This window comes from Lathamus discolor, chromosome 3, assembly GCF_037157495.1.
Source record: "Lathamus discolor isolate bLatDis1 chromosome 3, bLatDis1.hap1, whole genome shotgun sequence".
Taxonomy (NCBI): Eukaryota; Metazoa; Chordata; class Aves; order Psittaciformes; family Psittacidae; genus Lathamus; species Lathamus discolor.
Window position 1 is genome coordinate 101,267,905 of NC_088886.1, and position 21,072 is coordinate 101,288,976.

The 21,072-nt window shown below is 35.6% G+C and overlaps 1 protein-coding gene across 3 annotated transcripts in view; it reads left to right on the forward strand.

The window, feature by feature from the left end:
- Window positions 1-21,072, forward strand: part of GRID1 (glutamate ionotropic receptor delta type subunit 1) — a 539,323-nt gene that overhangs the window by 403,385 nt on the left and 114,866 nt on the right. For all 3 annotated transcript variants that reach the window (XM_065670830.1, XM_065670832.1, XM_065670833.1), the window contains one exon: window positions 14,580-14,633. In XM_065670830.1, the coding sequence (XP_065526902.1) occupies window positions 14,580-14,633 (54 nt within the window). The remainder of the gene's footprint in view (window positions 1-14,579; window positions 14,634-21,072) is intronic.

Consider the following 21,072-nt stretch of genomic DNA (forward strand, 5'->3'; position numbering starts at 1 on the left):
CCTTTGACAGGCTTAGATGTACAGCTTTTTATGCATGCATATATGTGTGTGTATCTATGTAAATGCACATACATAATCCGAAGTTAGTTATTCCTGTACATCAAACTTTAGTAAATTTGCTCATATTTACTGAGGAATTTCATGATAAATCTATGCATGAATTTTTCTGAGTCCTCTCCGTGTGGTGAGTACACAACTTTGTCTAAAATATCCTTGATTCTTGGAGTTAGATGTTCTGGGTGTTACTGCTGGCCTGGTTTTCTTCTCTCCCCTTTTCCTGTTTGTTTTATGTGCCCATCCCCAGATATCTGTGTGGGTACACATGTATATGGGAGTATATCCACACAAATGTGCATATACACAAGCACACATGTATGGCATGGTGATTCTGGATTGTGGCTGGATAATTCTGTCTGTGAGCTTGAGATTCATGGAGGAAAATAATTCTGCGCCTTCTAACGTTCAACTGAAAACAATTAAACCACAGTTTTAGGAGTAGCTGTAGGTGTGACACAATAGAATATAATTCGCAAGTGCAAATTTGCAGTGATTTCTAAGTAAGTTTTGTTTTCAGTTTGAATGTTGTAATGAAGAAAGCCACAAAAGGCACAGATTTATGTGCATAGCCAAGAGTACATAATTTTAAAGTACTCTTCAAACCAAGATACCAAATAAGACAATGATAACAATGTGTTTCTGGTGAGGGCCTCTGGAACACTGACGGAGAATCTCCAAGTCTGTGCTTTCTTCTCCCTCTTCTGGAGCATAAAGCAGCAGATTCAGTACATCCTTTGCTGCAATGAACCCTTCTTGTGCTACTGAAGGCAAGAAAGGATACAGGCTTTTAAAGCAAGGATTACTGTTGAAGACCTTGAACAAAGACAAGTGACTTGATCTCCTTGTTCCGTCATGTGTTGTGATTATCATGCACTTGCTTTCCAATCGCAAACAAGGTCTAATAGTACTACATTATTATTATTGGATTTTTTCTTTTCCATTCTTTTGAAAACCAGCCTGATTTGAACACCCTACGTAGTTGGTGGTGTGTGAATTTTTCCCTTCCCCAGAACTCTCTTATATACTTTCTTTTGTCAATAAAGTAAAGCCGAAGATTTCTTTGCTTATATTTGGTGTGCATTTGTTTGTAATAGTCATTTGTAAGGACATGTTAACAGTTACTTTACTAAATCATATAGACCAACTGACTCTTCATATAATCTGAATTTATCCAGTTTTTAGGATTTGAAGCAGTATTTGGGAGACAGAAGACTCCGGAGGATGCAGTCTTGTCTCCCATAACTCAAATGGAGCTAATATTAATCCCATATTACATTACTAATTCTGGAATCATATGGTTTCCATGGAATGCCATCTTTAGGGAGGGGTTAGAGTTGTTTGGTTGGTGTTGTTTTTTTCTGAACTGAGCTCTTCAGATCTGAAGTAATTAGTCCTCTTTTCTCAGCCCTGAATTCAGAACATGGCAATTCTGCTACTTAAATAGACTTTGAAAAATTAGTTCCTTTTCTTTTACAGTGAAGCTTTAGTAAATAATAAAGATTATGGTAGACAACCCTATCACAATGGTAAAGGATTACCGCTTTTGTACTTAGTGCTTTAAAAAATTAGAACACCTTAATCTTTTAAAAACAATTGGGCTTCGAAAAACAATTTGCATTGAAGCTGACAAGTTGCTTGCCAAGTTCCTGGAGATGTAATTTGGAACATCTGAGATATTAAACCTTGAATGCCTGAATTACTAATAGAAACAGGGACTCAATATTAACTATTTCAGGTGTGCTGTAGTCTATAAAGTGCATATTTTTGTGTCTTTTTCATAAAACTTAGGAGGCGGCTGCTGTGTTTCTGTGTTGTCTCAGGGTAAAAGATGAGACATGAACTCCTGGTTTACTTGATCCTGTCCTCTGAGAAGAGAGGGCACCATAACATGTAAATATATATTCCATAATTTTTTTCATTGACTGACCATGCACTACCTTGAAATTGAATTGTGTGTAGTTTGGCTTGACAGTACTGTTGTGAGATGAACTCAGAATCTCACCATAATGTTTAGAAATCTTTGTATTCTCAGACAGACTACATCTGTGATCCTACTAGTATCCATGTGTCTTTGTGCTAGTATGGCCATGTGAGCTTAGCAGTTGGGATGCTTTGGTTTTTATACTCCTGAGGTACTTAAAATAGCACTTGAAATACAACATGCATATTGTCTTATGATTCTGCTTCTAAACTACGTGAACTTAAACTCTGCTTTCAACCAGCTAGACTACAGAAGTCTCTTTCTCTTGGTATTCAAACTTTCTTACTCTATTGACATTTCAGGGATACATCTTAGACTCTAATTGTTCATGGGTGCACAGATTGCTAGATGTCAGACAATAAACCTCTAATAAGCCTCTAGTTTTTCAAACTGAAGAAGTTTCAAATAACAGCAATTTTTTCTTTTTTGTTTCTGAGTGCATGACCTTATTTTTTATAGTAGTGATTTTCACCATAATTATGTTTCTGTTTTCAGAAGCCATCATCTTTTTAAATGCTCTCTAAATACCTCTGCATTTATCATACTTTCTATGTTTCTATCGTAGTTAATTCCTGTAATAATATTTGTCAGGATCATTACTGATGATATTAAATATTCCTTTAATAATATCTGTCAGGATCGTTACTGATAATATTAAATAATCTAGTAAAGATTTCAGGTTCAAAAGGAGTAACTGCTGAGAAAATGGGCTAACTGAACGCTCCAAATCTGGGGACAGTAGAAGAAATCTGGAATTTCCTTAAGGTCCTCTGTTGTGAAGCTAAGAACCTCATCTGTGCTTAGCTTCTTTTAACTCATGATTTCACTATTTTACCAGATAATTATTTTTTTTTTCTCTCTCTCTGGCTTAAAGATTTTAGATTTTGTTAAATGCACACCACCTCTGTAGAACTTTTTAATAGGTGAAAGTTGTTCTTCTTTACTCACCTTTGACTGCAGGGCCACTATGCCAGGAAGTCTTTCTTTCCTTTATTATACTTCCCCCACATTACATGGATTCAGTCTGTTTTGCCATAAAGTCCTGTTTATTTATTTGTTTTCTGTTATCTTGCTATAAATATAATTCAATTTCTTACTATAATGTCACCATATTTGTATTCTTCATATTGCTATTTTTACATCCTGCACTGCACTTTCTGTTTAGATGTGGCTGTTAGTATATCCTCATTAACAATTTCTTATAGTCTTAAAAATTAAAAGTAGATTTACGACTATGAGCCTTATGTACTCTTTAGTATTTAATTTGCTTCTAGTAGTTTCAGACTTAGTCACTCAAGGCCAGCAGTGAAAGTCTTACCTGAAAGACTCACCTAGGAAAGGCTCCTTTTAATGAGAATACTTTTCAGTGGTTACATTTACTGTTTGTTTTTTTTGCACAAGATTTTTTCTGCCTATTCCTCTTCAATAGCTGCATCCTACTTTAATTTGTAGTGTGCATCTCTATGAATAAATATTCCTTTAAATTTTCAGTGATACCTGGCCTAAGTGAAGAAAAATAATTCTGGTTTTAATCTTCTTTCTATTTTGCTTCAAGGCCACATTTATTGTCCCACCTTGCTGACCTTTTTCTTCTTTGCTTTCTGATGACAGGCCAGTCAAACTGTCTCTCATGCAATCCAACAGTTCTTGGGGTTGTATGAATCTCCAGTCTTCTCAGTTTTTATTTCCATCCACCACCTTTCCCCTCTCCTTCATTTTCCTTCATTTGTGTTTTTTAATTTTCCGTATGTTGTCCTCATCACCCATAAGTCTCAGCCCTTGGATTTTATATTCTTTGTGCTTGTGCAGTTCATCTGGTCTCTTTTTGTGTTTGCCTGTTTGCAATATTCAGCATTCCTTTTTCTCTGTACAGCTATTTTGCCCTATAATGCATTTTTTTTCTTGCCATCTGTGGTCATTCCTCTGTCTTGTCTTTGTGCTTACATGCTCCAGGTCTTTCTGTTTGCAGGTATTTACAACTCCTATTATGTCAAATTAATATTTTATCTTCTTTCTTGTGTGTTCTCTTAAAAATTATTTGGAATTTCTCCCATGTGTCCAGATGCTTCTCTACTCCTTAGTTCTTCTCTTCCATGTTTTCTATCGGGTGATAACATAAATTTTCCATCAGGTCACCGCTTAAGTATGCGTCTCTATTTTTTTCAGCTAGCAATGTTTATTGTCACATTCTTTTGTTTCTCTTGTAATAATGGATGTAACCCTGATGTAAAAATAGCCTATCTAATGTAATACTTTTTCCCTCCTCTATTACATTTAACTCTCACAAACTGCATTTTGGCTTTCCAAGACACTGTCTTTTAAAAATTTTCCCTAGATGAAATCTTATCTAAAAAAAAATGATAGAAATCAGCACTAAGAGTAGTATATCACAAGTCAAACATGCTCAGATTTTAAGATTAAAAACCTATTTCACTTCTTTTTCCCTCTGGATTTGTACAGAAGCTCACGTACATGGAAATTCTAACACAAATATCTGTTTTGTCTAAATTCTACCTCAGGAACAATGGGAAAAAAAATTACAGTAGTTAAAATGCAAAAAATTAACTTGGTTTCATGAACAGAATCAAGGCATAATCTGTAACGAATGCTGGTTTCCCTGGAAGCAGAAGATAAGCTGTTGCTCCAGACAATGTAGAAAGGTTCATTCTCATAAACCCATTTGTCTATGACTTTGCAAACACTATGTGAGCTTGTGTTAATTAGAAGTGGAAATTGTTTCAAAGGATAAAATTAGTATTTTAAAATAAATAACGTTGCCATACTCTCCTGAATAACTTTATGCAAGCATTTAGGAAAATTAAGAATGTTGTCTAGTAAAATCTGCCAATTACTGTAATATATATATATTTAATATCATTCTTGCTAGTAAAGATAAAGCTGATAAAGACTGCTAGTAAAAAGTATGGGTGTTCCAATGCATCTGTGCAAGCTTTGAGAAAGTGTGGATACACAACATACAGGTTTTGACCCAGATGGTGAATATTTGAAAATCTGCTTGGAAGAAAAATCTGTGAACAAAATGTAGACTTATTTGTCTCCAATTCCCACTAGTGTGTGAAGTATACGTACACTGCTGTAGGTAATGTCTGCCTTTGCTTACCTTTCTTTAGCCCATCAGGCTTTTGCATAAAGTCATTAAGACTGTAGATATACAGAGGGTGAGTTAGCCCTTCCATTACCGCTGTTACTGCTCCCCAAAGGTTTCTCTCCTCCTAGAGCAGCCGGAAAGTGTTATCACTTGGCAAGTACATGGAAGCCAAGTATCCTCATGCAGTATAAACAAAGCAAATACTCTTTCCTTTTGGCAAATCTGATCTGGAAGAGTCTTCTGGATTGAGATGGTTAAGGTGAATTTTAAGCTATTCTTTAGAGCTCATGCAGCCCATGACACTGCTTCTGCATATAAAATGCACTGACTGACAAGAAGGTGCTCAGACCTGTAAGGATTTTGCTTTATCTAGGTATTTATTTTGCAATTTAAAATAAGGGTGCTGTAATCAGAAAAAGATTGGATTGAAAGTGATTGTTTGAGGCTGAGGTAAGAACAGTGTTGTCATCTTTTGTTTAAAACCAGGATTTTTAAGGAATATAAGGGAAATGTATGTGGACAGAAGAAGAGATGGATAATGGACAGGGTAAACTTTGATATGGATATACCTGTTCAAGTTCATAGAGTTTAAAACCCCATAACCTATGTAAAATAACAGCCTTGCAGTGTGATTAGTAACTTTGTGCCAGAGGCAATGAATCAGTATTAAAACCATAAGTTCAAGAAAATCAAAGCAGTTTCTTCATCCTATAGCTGGTTCTTTCAGCAAAAAGTTTATGTGATACATGGTTTTGGGAGAGTCAACTATCATGCTGTCAACACAAAACATACTTCTTTTAAAAAAGGAAATTAAGAATGTATAAGTTGTGTTTTCACTGTTTGGTGTTGTGTGCATGTTATAAAGCTAAGAAGTTTGCACCTTTCTTTAATGATATAGTTAACAGTTGCTGTTTATACTTACAAAAAGACCAAAATCTTTGCAAAGTCAATAAATTTATATTCAGCTTCCAGTGCAAGCAAAAGTTGGAGCTGAAGCTATTGTTTCTGAGTAGAGCTGAGAAAGCACAGTGTATGAGGCTTGTGGTACATACTGAAATACATTACACTCTGACAGTGGAACAGCTGATCGTTATGAGAATAAAAAGCAATCATCCATGCTGAAAATAGGTTGGTTTACCTGGGTTCTATGACTGAAAAGGTATTTTCAACCATCGCACCTATGTCTAGTCAACCCCATGTAGGCATTCCAAACAAACAGACAACTTAAACTGCCAAATTATTTTGGTGACAATTTCTTCTCTTAATGGGAGACAGGATAAGAACCGAAGCAAACCAACTAAAAAAACACTCAAGCTCCAACTGCTGGCCAGTTCTGATGAAGTTTTGTTTGTTCTCTGGAGTTTGGCTCTTTCAGGAGTACAGTTCTCAAAGCATTAAAAAATTGTGTCTAAAAAGCTACTCTCTTAATAGAGTATAGAGGTACAAACCTGTTACCTTCAAAAGGAAATTCAGTGTCTAAGTGAACAAAATTTAGTTATTTCAAAGATTTAATTGGGTCTTCAAAGTCAACTCAGTGTGTGTCTTTGGTAAAATTTTAAGTACAAGATTTCTGAGAGTTTATGTTCTTTAGTTAACATTAGATTTATGTCATTATGGAAATGTTGCTTTCTGACAGGTGTGCAATTATCCGGTGTCACCACTGTGCCACGTAGTTAAATGGTCAACAGTTACCATGTTTATAAATAGTATGTGACATTTGGGCTTGGAAAAGTAAATTCTTACAGGATGCATTTGGAAGAGTTCCATATACAGTACTTTAATGCATCATTCAGTGGAATATGCATTAAATGGAACAGCAATAGAGATTGAATATAATAAGCATTACCTATAGAATGGGAATAAGATTAAAAGAAATCTCAAGACATTGCATCTTAATGATTAAGACTAAAACAATAGGCAATGTTATATATTACAGTAGTTACTCAAGAACATTACAGCCATGCAGCCAGAAGAAGTTGCACTGTGTAGTTCCTCTTCTTCTACTCTTCTTTATGATTTTCTTAATTTCAAATCTCTCTCTTGATTAACATTAAACTTATACGTATGTTTTCTTCAGTGTAGTTTTTGCCTGATCACCTATGCCACAGGCATACTAGCAACTAGTATGTTGCAACTAGTGCAGTACAAACTTTAAAACATATTATTAGTATATATCAGCTTGGGTTATTATCAAATCATATTGTGCAAAATATTGTATACATCTTCTAATTAGCATTCATCAACTGGAGGGGTGTGTGCTAAAATCTGGTGAAATTTTGGGTCATATTTACTCCTGTTTGCATGAAATGTCTTTTTAGCAACTGAAAACAGAATTCAGTTGTGGACGGTATTTGGGAATTTGCTCTAGGATGTATTTTTTTTTCTCTTCCCTTCCCCTTTTTTTCCCCTCTCCCCCTCCCCCCCTTTTTATCCTCACCCCTCATCTTTTTTCCTTAATTAGGTTATTTAGCTTGTGGAGGAAGTGAGAGGTCAAGAAAAGACCCTCTCATATCGTTTGGACAGACATCATAAATGAAATGTTACAGTTTTTGGGGAGATAGCCCAGACTAATGGCTAGACTTCTGAGCAGGAGAACACAGATATCTGTATGACTGATTTGCCCTAGCTTTTGTGGGAGTTTCAAGCTGAATATGCCAAGTTTACAGGCTTATACTACTGAAGAAGCCCAGAATAGTTAAAATACTATCTAATCTCATGATAGCCCTTCAATAATTACTTGTGTTTTATCAGTAGCATTGAGGGAAGAATAGCTTTTCTTAGCAACGTAGTTCTGCAGAAGAGTAACAAGGAAATATCAAGCCTCATGTTTTGATGTAACAATGCACTATAACATGAAAAAATGTCCCGAGTGAGGTTCTTTAGTAATATGTTTATAGAGTGTAGATGAAAATGAAGTAATACAATGAATTATCAAGAAATGTGGATTTCAAAAGCATGTTATGCTTGTGGTTCATGAATAATTTTAATGAAGCTAATATGTACTGAGATTTGGAATTGACAGCTTATAAGGGAAGTTAACTGTATGATTGACATGAGGTAGTGATCACTGAAAGACAGGGAATCAGTGAGCCTGTTAGGTGTTGTTTTTTTTTAATGTGTGTGTGTGCACATTTCTAGGAATATGTTCTGAAAAAAGGAAAAACATAGAATTTATGGCAAAACCTTTTTGTTAAAAGTACAAATTTTTCATGGAGAATGATGTTCAGTAAGAAAGAGTCAGTTTCAGTTGCTTTCCTTATCTGATGAAGTATGTCATGTAACCTCTTTAAATTCCCATTTTACTATTTAAAGAGGGAAGAATTTCATATTTCAGTTTGAAACAACATTTAGATATTTTAATTAACCTGTATTAAATAAGTAAACTTCCAGTCCTAAATCAGTTTACTGCAACTGAGTTTTCTTCTTCAGGTTTCTTAGTCCAAAGTGTCTTAGTTTTATAAACTTCATCTAGAGTGGGGATGTTGTACTGTCACCTGGAAAATTTAATTTTGATCCCTGTACCAATGGTACTATTTCCAATAAAGCTTTAGAAACAATAACATGTTTGATTATTTTTTAATAAACCATAAGTATTATAAGAAGATTTAAATTATTTTTATAAATATTGGGGGTAGTAATGCTTACTTACTTATTTTTGATCTATTAAGGATTATGGGCTTTATGCTTCTCTGGAGATACCAAGAGGTATTTGTTTAAAATGCAAGAAAAGAAAGGTTCTAATGAAGTGCAAGAATCTCAGTAACTGCTCTGGAGAAACCATTTTTCTGTGAAATTGTTATCTATGCAAGTCACTCCTGGACAAGAACTGCACTATTTAAATTAAAGAAGTTTCTAAACATAAATTAGGTATCTTTAAGATATAGACTGAACCCATCTGCTCTACCAGAATTGACTTTTTCATATCTCCTATCTTATTTGTATCTGTGACATACACAAAGCTTCTAAGATAAACAGGTGCACTTTGATAGCGTATAATTAATTACTTTCAGATGTCTTGCATTGGAAACTTGGTCTAGATCTCTTCTTTTGGAGGTAAACCAGGTTCCTGATTCCTAAGGTGTTTTCCTGGACATTTAAGTCAAGAAAAAAAGCCATTTTTAAAAAATACAGGTCCAACTCCTGCAGTGAAACCCAGCAGCTGCAGCTAGGTTTTGCTCAGGCTTCAAAAAGGGTATGAAGAAGGCAGTGACTTTTTCTTTTTTCCTACTGCTGTTTTACTGTAATAGATTTCAAATTGGTTCTAAAGAATTTTTGTGGAGTGAAGACAGTAGGTAAATAATTTCTCCAATGATGTGAAGTGAGAAAAAAGCTACTTTTGTAAGCAGGTCACTGGCTATAACCTTGCTTGGGACAGTAAGAGCTGGAGACAGTTTTCTTTTGAAACCCGTTCATTGGCAAAGTAAAGTGAGCAGGTAATTAATTGTAAGGATTGAGATTGGTTCTTTATGAAAGGCTTGCAGAGACGAGATTTACTTCCCCAAGCCCTTTACTTACACCTTCAATATTAATAATTTAAAAACAGACAAACCCTCAGGAAAAAAAAATAAAATATTTCATAGTAGTAAAGCTGACCTTGAGTATTTCCATCCTCATCCTGCACCACTCGGGTCTCTAAAAAGAACTTGGGTCTCCTGAAGGCTTGCTCACTGCTCAGCTTTCTCTGTGCCTGGTTTTGTGCTATAAGCATCCTGTGGGCTGACTGTTGGCAGGCTGTCTGGTTGCAGGGGTCTTCAGTAGGGTTGCAAGCTGGAATAGAGCTGCATAGGAGGAGCTTTGTAAATGATGCCTGGTTCCTGGAGCTGTGGTCTGAGATGACTGGGTGTATCTGCTGGCGTCTCCACAGAGCATTCCATGCTGCAAATGTATCTGTTCTCTGCTGCTACCTGTGCTTAGTCATTGGTTTGCAGCAGCTTTGGTTTTGTGTTCTTTCAGTATCTCTTAGGATGCCCTTCCCAAGTTATTTTCTGTGAACTTCCCAGTCTAGGCTCTCTTTCTTTTCTGTTGGCTTTTTTTTTTTTTCTTCTGAAAAGCTATGGTGCTCTTTATCCTCAACATTAAGGTAGGGGATGTGCAAGTAATACCCTTTACTAGTTTGATATCCCTCCTAGCAAAACACTCTGGTGGTTCTTTTATGATTTCAGGGTGGCAGCACTTGTTTCCAAAAATGTAGATGCAACAGGACCATCTGTGTTTGCCATCTGCAATGCATTTCTTTTTAGGATCCCAGGGTTAGTTCTGGGGCTTCCAGACATTCCTACTGCCTGTCCCCTGAGTACAAAGGAGACAACAGGTTTGTAACTGTAACACAGATGTGTGTAAGCCTAAACTCTTCAGCACGTTCTGCTGCCACTGAACACAGTCTGCATGTGTCTGAACACACACCAGCTTCTAAGTTGTGTCCAGCCACTGATCCTTACATTCCTTTCTACACAGCCTGCTTTTTGCTGTTTATACTGAGGTGCTGACCCTAGCAAAGCAGCCAGGTATTGTGGAAAAGAGCCTTCCCGGTAGCTAGACAGCCATTATACACTTGGAAATGCTTTCAGTTTCAGATGTTTTGAGAAGGTCAGGAAAGGGTTGTGTGGGTTGGTTTTGGTTTTTTTTTCCCCTGCAGAATTGCTTCATTTCTGTATGTAACAATATCTATTGCTTACTTTCCTAACTTCTTCTTTTAAACCTGCAACTGCCATTAAATGAAATAATGAACCAAGTTACTTATTCATAAAGGCAATGTAAATGCTTGTTCTCCACTGTATTCCAATAAAACAAGGTTGTCATGGATTATTGGCAGTAAATTATTTTAAGTTATATATTTAAAAGTAAACAAAGACATATACATGAACATATCTTTGATCATTTTTTATGAAGCATCTTATTATTTTATTTTATTATTGTTATGAGATCTGAAATCTTAATGCTCGTATTTTGATTTTCAGTGTCATTTCTATTGCAGGTGTTTTCTACTGAGAAATGATAAAGTTTTCTACATTCACTGCTCCCCTTCCCATCTTTTCAGACCAGCCCAATTCTGAAAATATCATGTATATGTTGTCATTGATGGTGGTCCACTGACTGAATTATAATTCTTTTGTTTGGGTTCTGCATTTTAACATTTGGCTGTTGAAATGTAATTGGGGAAGAAGAAGGGCAAGCAGTCTCAAAAAAAAAAAAACAACAACTTTTTTTTTTACAAATCTGTAGAAGCTATTTGCTAGTCTAAAAGAAAATAGAGATGGTCTTTGATTTTCAGTGTGCTGTTTATCTCAAAAGCAGATTTGGTAGAAATGTTGAGGCATTAGTCCCAAGTATCATCTAACTGGTAGGTACATAGAGAGTATAAAAAGAACTAGGATATTTTGCAGCTGTATTAATAATTTTTCCACAAAACCCCCCAATAGCGTATTTTAGCACCTGAATCCTGCTCCAATAGATGGCAGAGCTTTCTCTCAGCCAGAGTGATCACACAAGTTCCTAGCCTGCTTTCTTTAATATAGGGTACATTTATGAAATAAACTGTAATTGATCCTTTAGGATTTTTCGTTGACATTTTTCTTCTTTTTGAATGAATGGAGACACAATCTTAAAGAAATAGATCTTGAAGAGTTTGAATAATTTAAAACTAATTAAAAATGGGTGACCATAATCTCCCAAGTGCTGAAACCTTTTCCTCTTCAAAGAAAAAGAAACCCAGTAAATTACAAACAAGTTATTTCTTTCTTACTCTGAGAATTCTGAATAAATTTTCTTGCTTTTCAAGCTGCTTAACTTCAACGACCCTCTGGCAATACACCTGCAATACACCACTGCTGTAAGAAGGTTGAAAACTCTGAGATGCATCTTTCAATATTTCATTTTAGGATTCTTTAGGACAGCAGTCTGTAAATATGGTACAAAGTCTGAACCACAAAATACAAGAAGTGTTTGCTTTCTCTCAGCATGTCTTGGTTTATAATAATGCTTCATGATACGTGTTGCGGTTCTAAACAGAAGATATTTATGGACACCTAAATTTGCCTATCTATAGTTATGTTTCTAAATACATTTCAGGCTTTTAAAATGTAGAGCCACTGACTTCTGTAGGAGGTGTAGAATAGTCTAGCACTCTGATGACTAAAGATAAACTCTTAGCAACCTAAATTTAGGCACCTCATTTTAAAAACTTTGGCCCAGATATGTGAACCCAGAAGAATGAGTCACAATAATTCATTTCAAATTCCCTGGCTCTTGTGGCTCCCCAGACTTAGCGTTTATTCATACAAATTGCTCACTGTTGCAGATAAATCACAAAAGATGGCCAGTGCAATAACTCTGCACCTGAGCATTATTTAGTTCTGCTTTGTTAATGTTGGCAGCACTTTGCTTTTCCTCTGTATGTTACAGCTCCTGGCTATTTTGGCTTTGTCTGAATATGATAGAGGGATAAATAGGGAGAAAATTTACATGTTTTTGCCCTCATTTTCATTACTGTTAGCCTTCCTAATAGTCACAATTTTTCAGTTAGGTGGTCACTGCCAGCTTAAAAGAAATACAAGGGAGACAGTTACCAAGGGAGAAAATTTTTCATGTCATGCTTAAGAGAGGATTATCTTGTCAGAAGCGTTGTTCATCTCTGTTGACACCAGGAATAGTTAATTTCCTATAATGCTGTTCAGGAAGATGATGATTTTTCTCTTTTGATTTCTTTGTGGTTTCTCTTTAGGGATTTTTGTTTCTTTAAAGGAGTACACCTTGCGGACATGACAAGTAGATTGAAGTGTGTGTGTTGCCCACAATTTTCTCTTAGGTTTTCATAGGCCACACAACTGCTTAGAGTTTTAAAATACAATTGCTTAGACAAGTAATTTATACTCAGTTTTTTAACACAGTATAAATTAAGAGTAATTTTTTTAAATGTTGGTGTTGGCTATTGAGCCAGGTTTTGGTTTAGTTTGGTTTTGTTTTTGTTTTGTTTTGCTTTTTCTAGGATCAGGTAACAGTACTTCCTTTGCCTATGTTAAGGGTAGATAACCTTTTTCACTGCAGCTTTTTAAGTAGTGGGTTTTATTCTAAGCCAGTCATCTGTAGTCAGTGTCATGAGAGAAGGTGATTCATCCCACCTGATGCTAAATATCTCAGAGGCTTATTATGAAAATGCTTTCTGGAGAGGAAGGTGATTGATGACGTTCCTGCCCAATCCAGTACCACCGTCTACAGAGCCCTTCTGTACCTGTGTAATTGTTTTGAGGCCACACACAATGAGCAGGGTGTGGAAATTACCTTGGTTAAAAAACAGTGACTGGAAGTATTTTGTTAATCTGTATGTTTGTTTGTTTGTTTTAACTGGGTTAATTTCAGTGATTCATAGGGCCATTTATAACACAGGGATAAGAATATCTTTTCAATATATAGGGGCATACTGTCACAGAAGAAAGAAGTGGTTGAAGGCAGAGACATTTAGAACTTTGTGTAGTGAACTGCCTCTTGAAATACATGTGTGCACTGGGATTGTCCTGATTTATTAGGTGAGATGAATCCACAGTAGTTGTTTAACTGTGTGTTAAGCAGGATATTAGCAATATCGTTATCACTGTAGTGTACACCTCTTGATTCTTGATATTGCTTTGTTATACTATAAAACATCTTGAAGTGAGCTTATCTAAGTCAAACAAATGGGTTATAAACTTCTATGTATATTGCCAAATCATTCCACTGAGGTCCTCAGTACTAGTAGCGCTGTCTACACTAGCAGTCTTTCCCAATTTAGCATCTTAGTGAACCATAAGGGTTATATATGTATGGATAAATATACTGCCCAATGAGATTGGCTGTTTATGTTTATGATAGTGATTATCTGAGTCCACACCAGGAAGCCAGAAAACGCGTCCATGCAAATCATAACTTTGTCTTGGGTCTTATATAAACATGGAGAGGATGACTCATATGAACTTCACTTGAGTATCTCAGAGTAGTGTTTTGCATGAAATAGGTTATCTAATGCTTAAACTATTGGAGTTGTAATGAGGCTGAGGCAGTATATTTTGGGAGGCATATTGAAAAGCAACCCAGCCTATTTGGATGCATTACATATATCATGTGGAAGTTAAATTTCATGTTCTGTGTGCAGTTGTTCATCATAGGATTCCTTATCATGATGTACCACCCTACTCCAGTATACTTTTGTGGTACATCTAGGGAATATCTTCATGGTCAGGTTAGTTTGGTTTATGTACTAAAGTCAGAGAAATGTGACTAGCACCAATAGGATACTTCCATGAAGAAGCAGTGGAAGAGATGAAAAGAACTACGCTGAACAATGCCAATAGCAACGAAAGCAAGCACAATGAGCTTTATAGTAACTTTTAATATAAGTTCTTTCTGGGATATGTTTCACTTGTTTAATTTTTATTATTATATTTCTTTTTATTTTTGTAGGCTGTGGAAACCAACCTTGCATCAAAGGATAGTCACTGGGTCTATGTAAATGAGGTAAGAAAGTCAAAAGAGATAACATAGCTTGGTACATTCACTCATCACTGTCTTTTGTTTCGTATGTTTGACACACCAAACTGAACATATACTTAGCATATTTGCTCTTTGAATGGTACAAGATGCAAACTCTGTGGTGTCATTGCTTGCCTGTCTCAGTTGAATTGGCATATGTTGAATACCAAAGCTCAAAAGAAAGCTTCCAGAATACCTCACAGCAGCTTGGAGGCTATTTTAAACTTCATGCTGACCCTACTATATCACTTCCTATTTAGGAAGCAGAGAATATCTCAAAAGAAACCTCAAATACATGCATCCATATCTGGCAGAATCTCACCCTTCACTGCTATGAAAGCCTGCACTCAGATATGAGGAGAAGAGCATTCAAGCTAGTTGCAAGCTTAGCTTGTTTGAATATGCATTTACATGATACAGAGGTTTTCTTCAGTGCAGAATTGTGTTGGTGTTTGGCCACAATCCAGGATAGCATAGATTTGTAGTATTTCCTCTATGCAGCAAATGTTGTTCTGTCCCGCTACTATAATTATTTATTTTACCTTAGTTCCATGATGCCCTAATAGGCATCAGTGCAGACTCATATTAAAAAACAATGGAAACCTTGGAATGTTTTACCCTATATAATAATTGATAAATCGCTGATTGTTCAGGATATATGTCTGGTTTTAATAATGATTTGTTAAAAGAGTAAAATATCTAAGTTAAAAACTGATCATTGTTTTATTTTTGTATTATGAATGCATGGCCTCTAATTTAATAACCAATTCCTTTTTTAATTTCTGATTCCTTTATTTTCATCTAGCTAATAATTTTGGATAGGCTACTTTTACTAGTAACTATAAATTGTATTGTGTGGCATTAGAAAAGCTCTGTAATTAAATAGGGGTTGGGGAAAGTAAGTGAAATCTCTGCTTGTAAAGGCTTTATAAATTCTTTCTAGTCCTTTTGTCAGCTGTAGTAATGACCCGCTACAAAATATTAGCAAGATGCCCAGAGACTCACTCAGTGTTTATATTTGCATAAAGATAATACAGTTCGTATTTCCCTAACCACTTACAGAGAGGGAATGTTTGTGAATTTATTAATGCTGTTATTGTTCAAATATTAAAACTTACTTCCTGAAGCCTGAATATGTAACATCACAAATAAAAACCTTCAGCAGTCATGCACAAACATGTGCATGCTTACACAAACACATCATACAGGGTGTCAAGTCTGCTTTTATTTGGGGAACTAAAAGTTCCCCCAATATTTTTTTTTTTCTTTTCTGCCCAGAGACTGAGTAGAGAAGCTATGGTAGCAAAATGTAAATCTAAAATATAATTTTTGAGCAAAAAATATTAGTGCCATACTTAAATTCAAACAGGTAAATACAGAAATTTTTCAAATTCATGAAACTTTAGAGAACTCTTTTCAGGCAAAAAGAGGAGGAAATGTTTTTTATTATCCTTTTTTTAACAGAAAAGTGTTGGTCTTTATGTGCTTAAAGCTACTGGCAACTACATGGATGTATATGTAGAAAGATGGAGGTTCCTTAGGTTTGTGTCTTATTTAATAGTGTGCGTACCCCCATGCTAGCAAGAGGACAAACTGATAGTGCTTTCTATGTACATATTTCCAGTTTGTATCAGTGAGAACTGCATGCATACTTGATGGGAAATATGTTATACCTCAACTGGATGTTGACTGGAGCTGTAGTTTGCAGAGTGGAGTTAACTTTTTATTCCCAACAGTCAAATCAGCTTTTTAATGTAATTCCACATGAATAGAAAGCCAGATGTAGTCCATTCTGTAAATGGACCAAATACTTAGCTACTTCTTTTTTTTTTTTTTCTCCCAGGCAGATTGAGGATCTTATACTTTTCACCCTGTGGTCTGTGTGACCTAATTATCCCACTGAAAGGAAAGAGAGGTACAGGGCTAACTGACACGAGGGGGCACTAGCAAGAACAGAACACAGTGACAATTATTTCCATTGACATTCCTTATATGAAGAACATTGGGTTGTAAGCAGGTTGTTTAGGCCTTTCTCACTTCAGGGAACCATTTAATGGCCTGGTAGAGGTTTGGCTGCCGAGGTCTATTGATCTTGAACACCTTCTCTCAGTCTGCTCTGTCTCCCACCTCTTGTCAAACCAATAAGAATTTGAACCTTGTACTTACCATGCTGTAATAAGAATGACTATATAGCATGGTACTATTTCAATAAGAGATTATATCATTGTCTTACTTGAATTAAATCCACTTTACTCTCTCTGTGTTGACAATCCAATAAATATTTGGGTTATTTTTTTGTTGTTTTGTTGTTTTTTCTTTTTTTTTTTTTTTCTTTTTGCCTTTATGTTTCTGTCCCATAGGGCAGGATAGGAGTTAAGTTTTAGAGTTCAAAAATATTTTATCATTTTAATGTTATTAGGTAAGCAACACCACCAAGCTTGTGATGAACAAACTTAAAACTGTATGGCTGGTAAGCTTATTACAGCAAATGAGCTTACTACAGCTGTACTGTCAAGATTCTGTATTTGCTAGTCTCCAGTAAATCAAGTCTCTGGGCTGAGTTATCTATTCAGTTTGGATACCATTAGAGTTACAAAAGGACTGAGTCATCTTTAGAAAAAAAAATAGTGACTTGGGAGCTGGATTCATTGTATGGCATTGTAAGGTTGAAAAATTACATGGCAAGTCTTTTAGGATAACATGGGTCCTTGCAGGCAATATTATGCCCTTATATGTCCTCTTTGAAGCCAAATTCATAAAAACCTTACTGTTTTAAAAGTATGGATTTCTAAGTACTTTCTTTTCTCATTTCAACATTTTATGTTTCAAACTTGCAGAGCTGTCAAAAGTAGTGGAGATTTATCATCTTCATTTTTATTCATCTAGAAATACTGAATCATTCCTAGCATTTGTTTTAGTTAGTAATTCTACCTGAATTCTGGCTTAATTCTGAATTCAGGTGCTGAAGCAGGTCCAGAAAAAGGGTAAAAAAGCTGGTGAAGGATCTGGAGAATAAGACTTATGTTGAGCAGTTGAGGGAACTGGGGTTGTTTGGTTGTTTATTCTGGAGAAGAGAAGGCTCAGGGAGACATTATTGCTCTCCACAACTACCTGAAAGGAGGTTGTAGCGAGGTGGGGGTTGGTCTCTTCTCCCAAGTAACCAGTGATAAGACAAGAGGAAACGGCCTCAAGGTGCACCATGGGAGGCTTAGTTTGGATATTAGGAAAATCTTCACAGAGAGGGTGATCAGGTATTGAAACAGGCTGCCCAGAGAAGTGGTGGAATCACCATCCCTGGTGTTCAAAATTGTGTAGATGAGGCCCTCAGTGATATGGTTTAGTGGTGATTTTGGCAATCCTAGGATAATAGTTCTACTTGATGATCTTAAAGTTATTTTCCAACCTACCTGATTCTATGATTCTATGATTTTTATTATTCTCTTACATTTCTTTGGTTTTGGTAACTGACATCAAGCATCTCTGCCTGTTCTTCCTGACAGTTTTCATTCTCCCTTTCTCGTTTTCTTCCTATTCAGACAAAATGCTGTGCATTGCCCATGGCATATGTCTATGGAAGAGGCACAAGAGCAATACTTGAAACTGAATTTTTATGTGATTGTACTAGGAGCAATGCTCTAGGAGGCTGTGTCTGCTTTTTTTATTAGCAGCAGCAGTAAGTCTGAGGGTATAAATAGTACTATAAACCATGTTCCCTTTTTTTGTTGGACACTTCAGGGTTTTGAAATTTTATCCATTGCAAAGGGAGGCAAAATATAAAAGAAATTAACTGTTCTATAAAACCAGAATTCAGACCAGAAAGAAATATTCAAATTAAAAGTAGTATTTTATTCCCTCATATCAAGATATTTAATTATAATTCCAAGTTTCTAAATATTTGTTATTTTTACATATAAATCAGTAAAGTACACAAAGCAATCAACTACTCTTCATGGAAGTGGAATGGGTACTGAATTTGACTGATAACTCAAATGAGTTATTTCACCATTATTGCATGCATCCTTTAATTTGTTTTTCAAAAACCCTTCATTGCTATTCAGAAGTTTAATTGAAAGTTGTAAGACATGGCAAGATAAAACATGAGGCTACTGGGATAATTTTTCATGAAGGACGGGTAGGGATGAAGAGAGTACAATGTAGCATTGCACATCCAACCCATACGTACTTGCTCCGAACCTAAGGAGAGGTGATGGTCAAATTTATTGAATAACCATGTGGAAATACACAAAATACATGCTCTGAGGAAGACTTTTTTTAAAAGTGCGCTTTTGACAGAAGTGCCCCAAGGACAAGAAATTGGAATAATGGAGGATTTTAATTTCCCTGGCAGTTGAAAAAGTAATGTTAGGACACAGACAAGGCTTCAAAATTTCCTGTGATTGACAGTGTTATTCCTACATGCTTAAAAAGTTAAGGCAGTTCAGATTTCATTATGTCTAAGGAAGAACAGGGCAAAGGAAGTCAGGAAATAATTGGTGTGAAAGTGTTTGAGAGATGGTAGCATGCACTGTTTGAAGAAGAGGAAGGAGTGAGAAAAGGAAAATAGGGATAATGGGCATCAATAAAAAGATTGTCCAACTTCACAAGTTTAGAGAACTAGTAGTGCTTTTGGAAAGATAATAGGATGAGTAAAGGATGGCAAAAAAAATCCTGTGAAGTTCTGTGAAGATGAAGGCATAATAAGGTATCATTATGGTTCCAATTGGTTATCTTTTCAGATCTTGAAATCAGAGAGGAATTCTAAAGAAAAAGTGATGTAAAAAAAGGCTAAGGAGAAGTGCAAAAGTGCAATGAAGTAAATTATTATAAAATGAGGCTGAGGTGCAAAATTACTCATACCAGGGGTAATAAAAAGTAACAAGAAAAGTTTAGATATAGCAGAAGATAATGGAAAATGTAAGATTACTTAATGTTAAAATGAGGTTTTACTGTTTTTTCTGACTTACTTGATGCTGGCCTTATAGAAACTATTAATTGTAACCAGACTGTTAAAACATACTGTAGTAGTTCCAATTTATTTAGATAAATTTGAGGCACTCTACCAGATGAGAATCAATATAGAGAAGTATGGAGTACTCAGGTATGGCTACAAAATTAGGTGTAGCTGGTAAGCCTCTGCAGGAGCAGCTTAGAATCCTTGTGGATAACAAACAATATCAGTCAATACTGTTGTGGCCCTGCAAAACATATATTGCTATAAACATCCTTTATAAGGTAAGTTAGGCAATTATTTTGCTCTGCTTGACATCAACTTGGCCTTGTTGGAACAGCATTTCAATTTTGGGGCAAGACTTAAGAGAATGCAGAACAGTTTTGAAAATGCAGGGAATACTTAGTATGATGGGTGCTCAGTAAAATACAATCCATGAGGAAGAGTTGAAAAAATTAGGTTTGCTTCCCATAAAACTCAGAAGATGGAGAAAGGGTATAGTATTAAACCAGGTGTAATGAAAAGAAGAATATGATCCCATGTTCACTCTGGAAAGATAAAGGAAATGCAATTTAATCATCTGCAGTAAAAATTAGCTTCAGTAATGGGAAATGGTTTATGATGAATAGGAGCAACTTCCTTGGTTACTTTCCTCCATCTCATCATCTCTCTGCCTTTGCATCTGGTTCTGCCGCTGTTTTTTATTCTTTTTTTTTCACTATCTTATATTATGTATTTGGTCTCAGTTTGGAAAGACAACCACAACTGTTTTATAAGCTCCACCGGGTATTTTCTGATCTTCACCTTCTGTTGTAGGTCTTTCGACATATCGTTTTTCAATATAGGTATAGCAGTGATAGTTTATACAAAGTCACTGAATATACTTCTGATTGAATCATTTCTTCAGTACTTTTGCTGACAAACACGAAATTTATAGGAACTGTGACTCAGTTGATTTCCAGTCAGTGTGGAGCTCTATCCTTCTCCATCTACTAGTGAGCAGGCTGGAGTTACTGCATTTGATTAGATTCTGTTAGCCAAATCCAGTCTTGGGGTAGCCCCAGCATTTTGACTTAGCCAGGAATGAACAGAGCATAATGTTTCTTGATATCAGTCCTTTGAAATGGAGGAGTATATTGTAGTTGTATGTAGTCTTGATAGAAAGATGCCTAGTGATGAATTACTGTCACTTTCATTGCTGTAAATATAGATTTACTTATAAGGTGTGAAAACTGAAGGTTAGAGCTTCTACTTGCCTACAGCTTTTCATTTATTGCTTTTCTATTGAACTGATTCTCATTGATTCAGATTAACTCTCATCAAATGATGTACAAAGGGGTATTTGTTATTGCCATAAAATTATTTATTACCCTGCTTGTTTTTTTTAACCACATTCTGTACCATATGAAATAACAAATATGAAATTCAAATATATTAACTTCCAATTCTCAAACTGGAGTCATGGGAGTAGTGAAC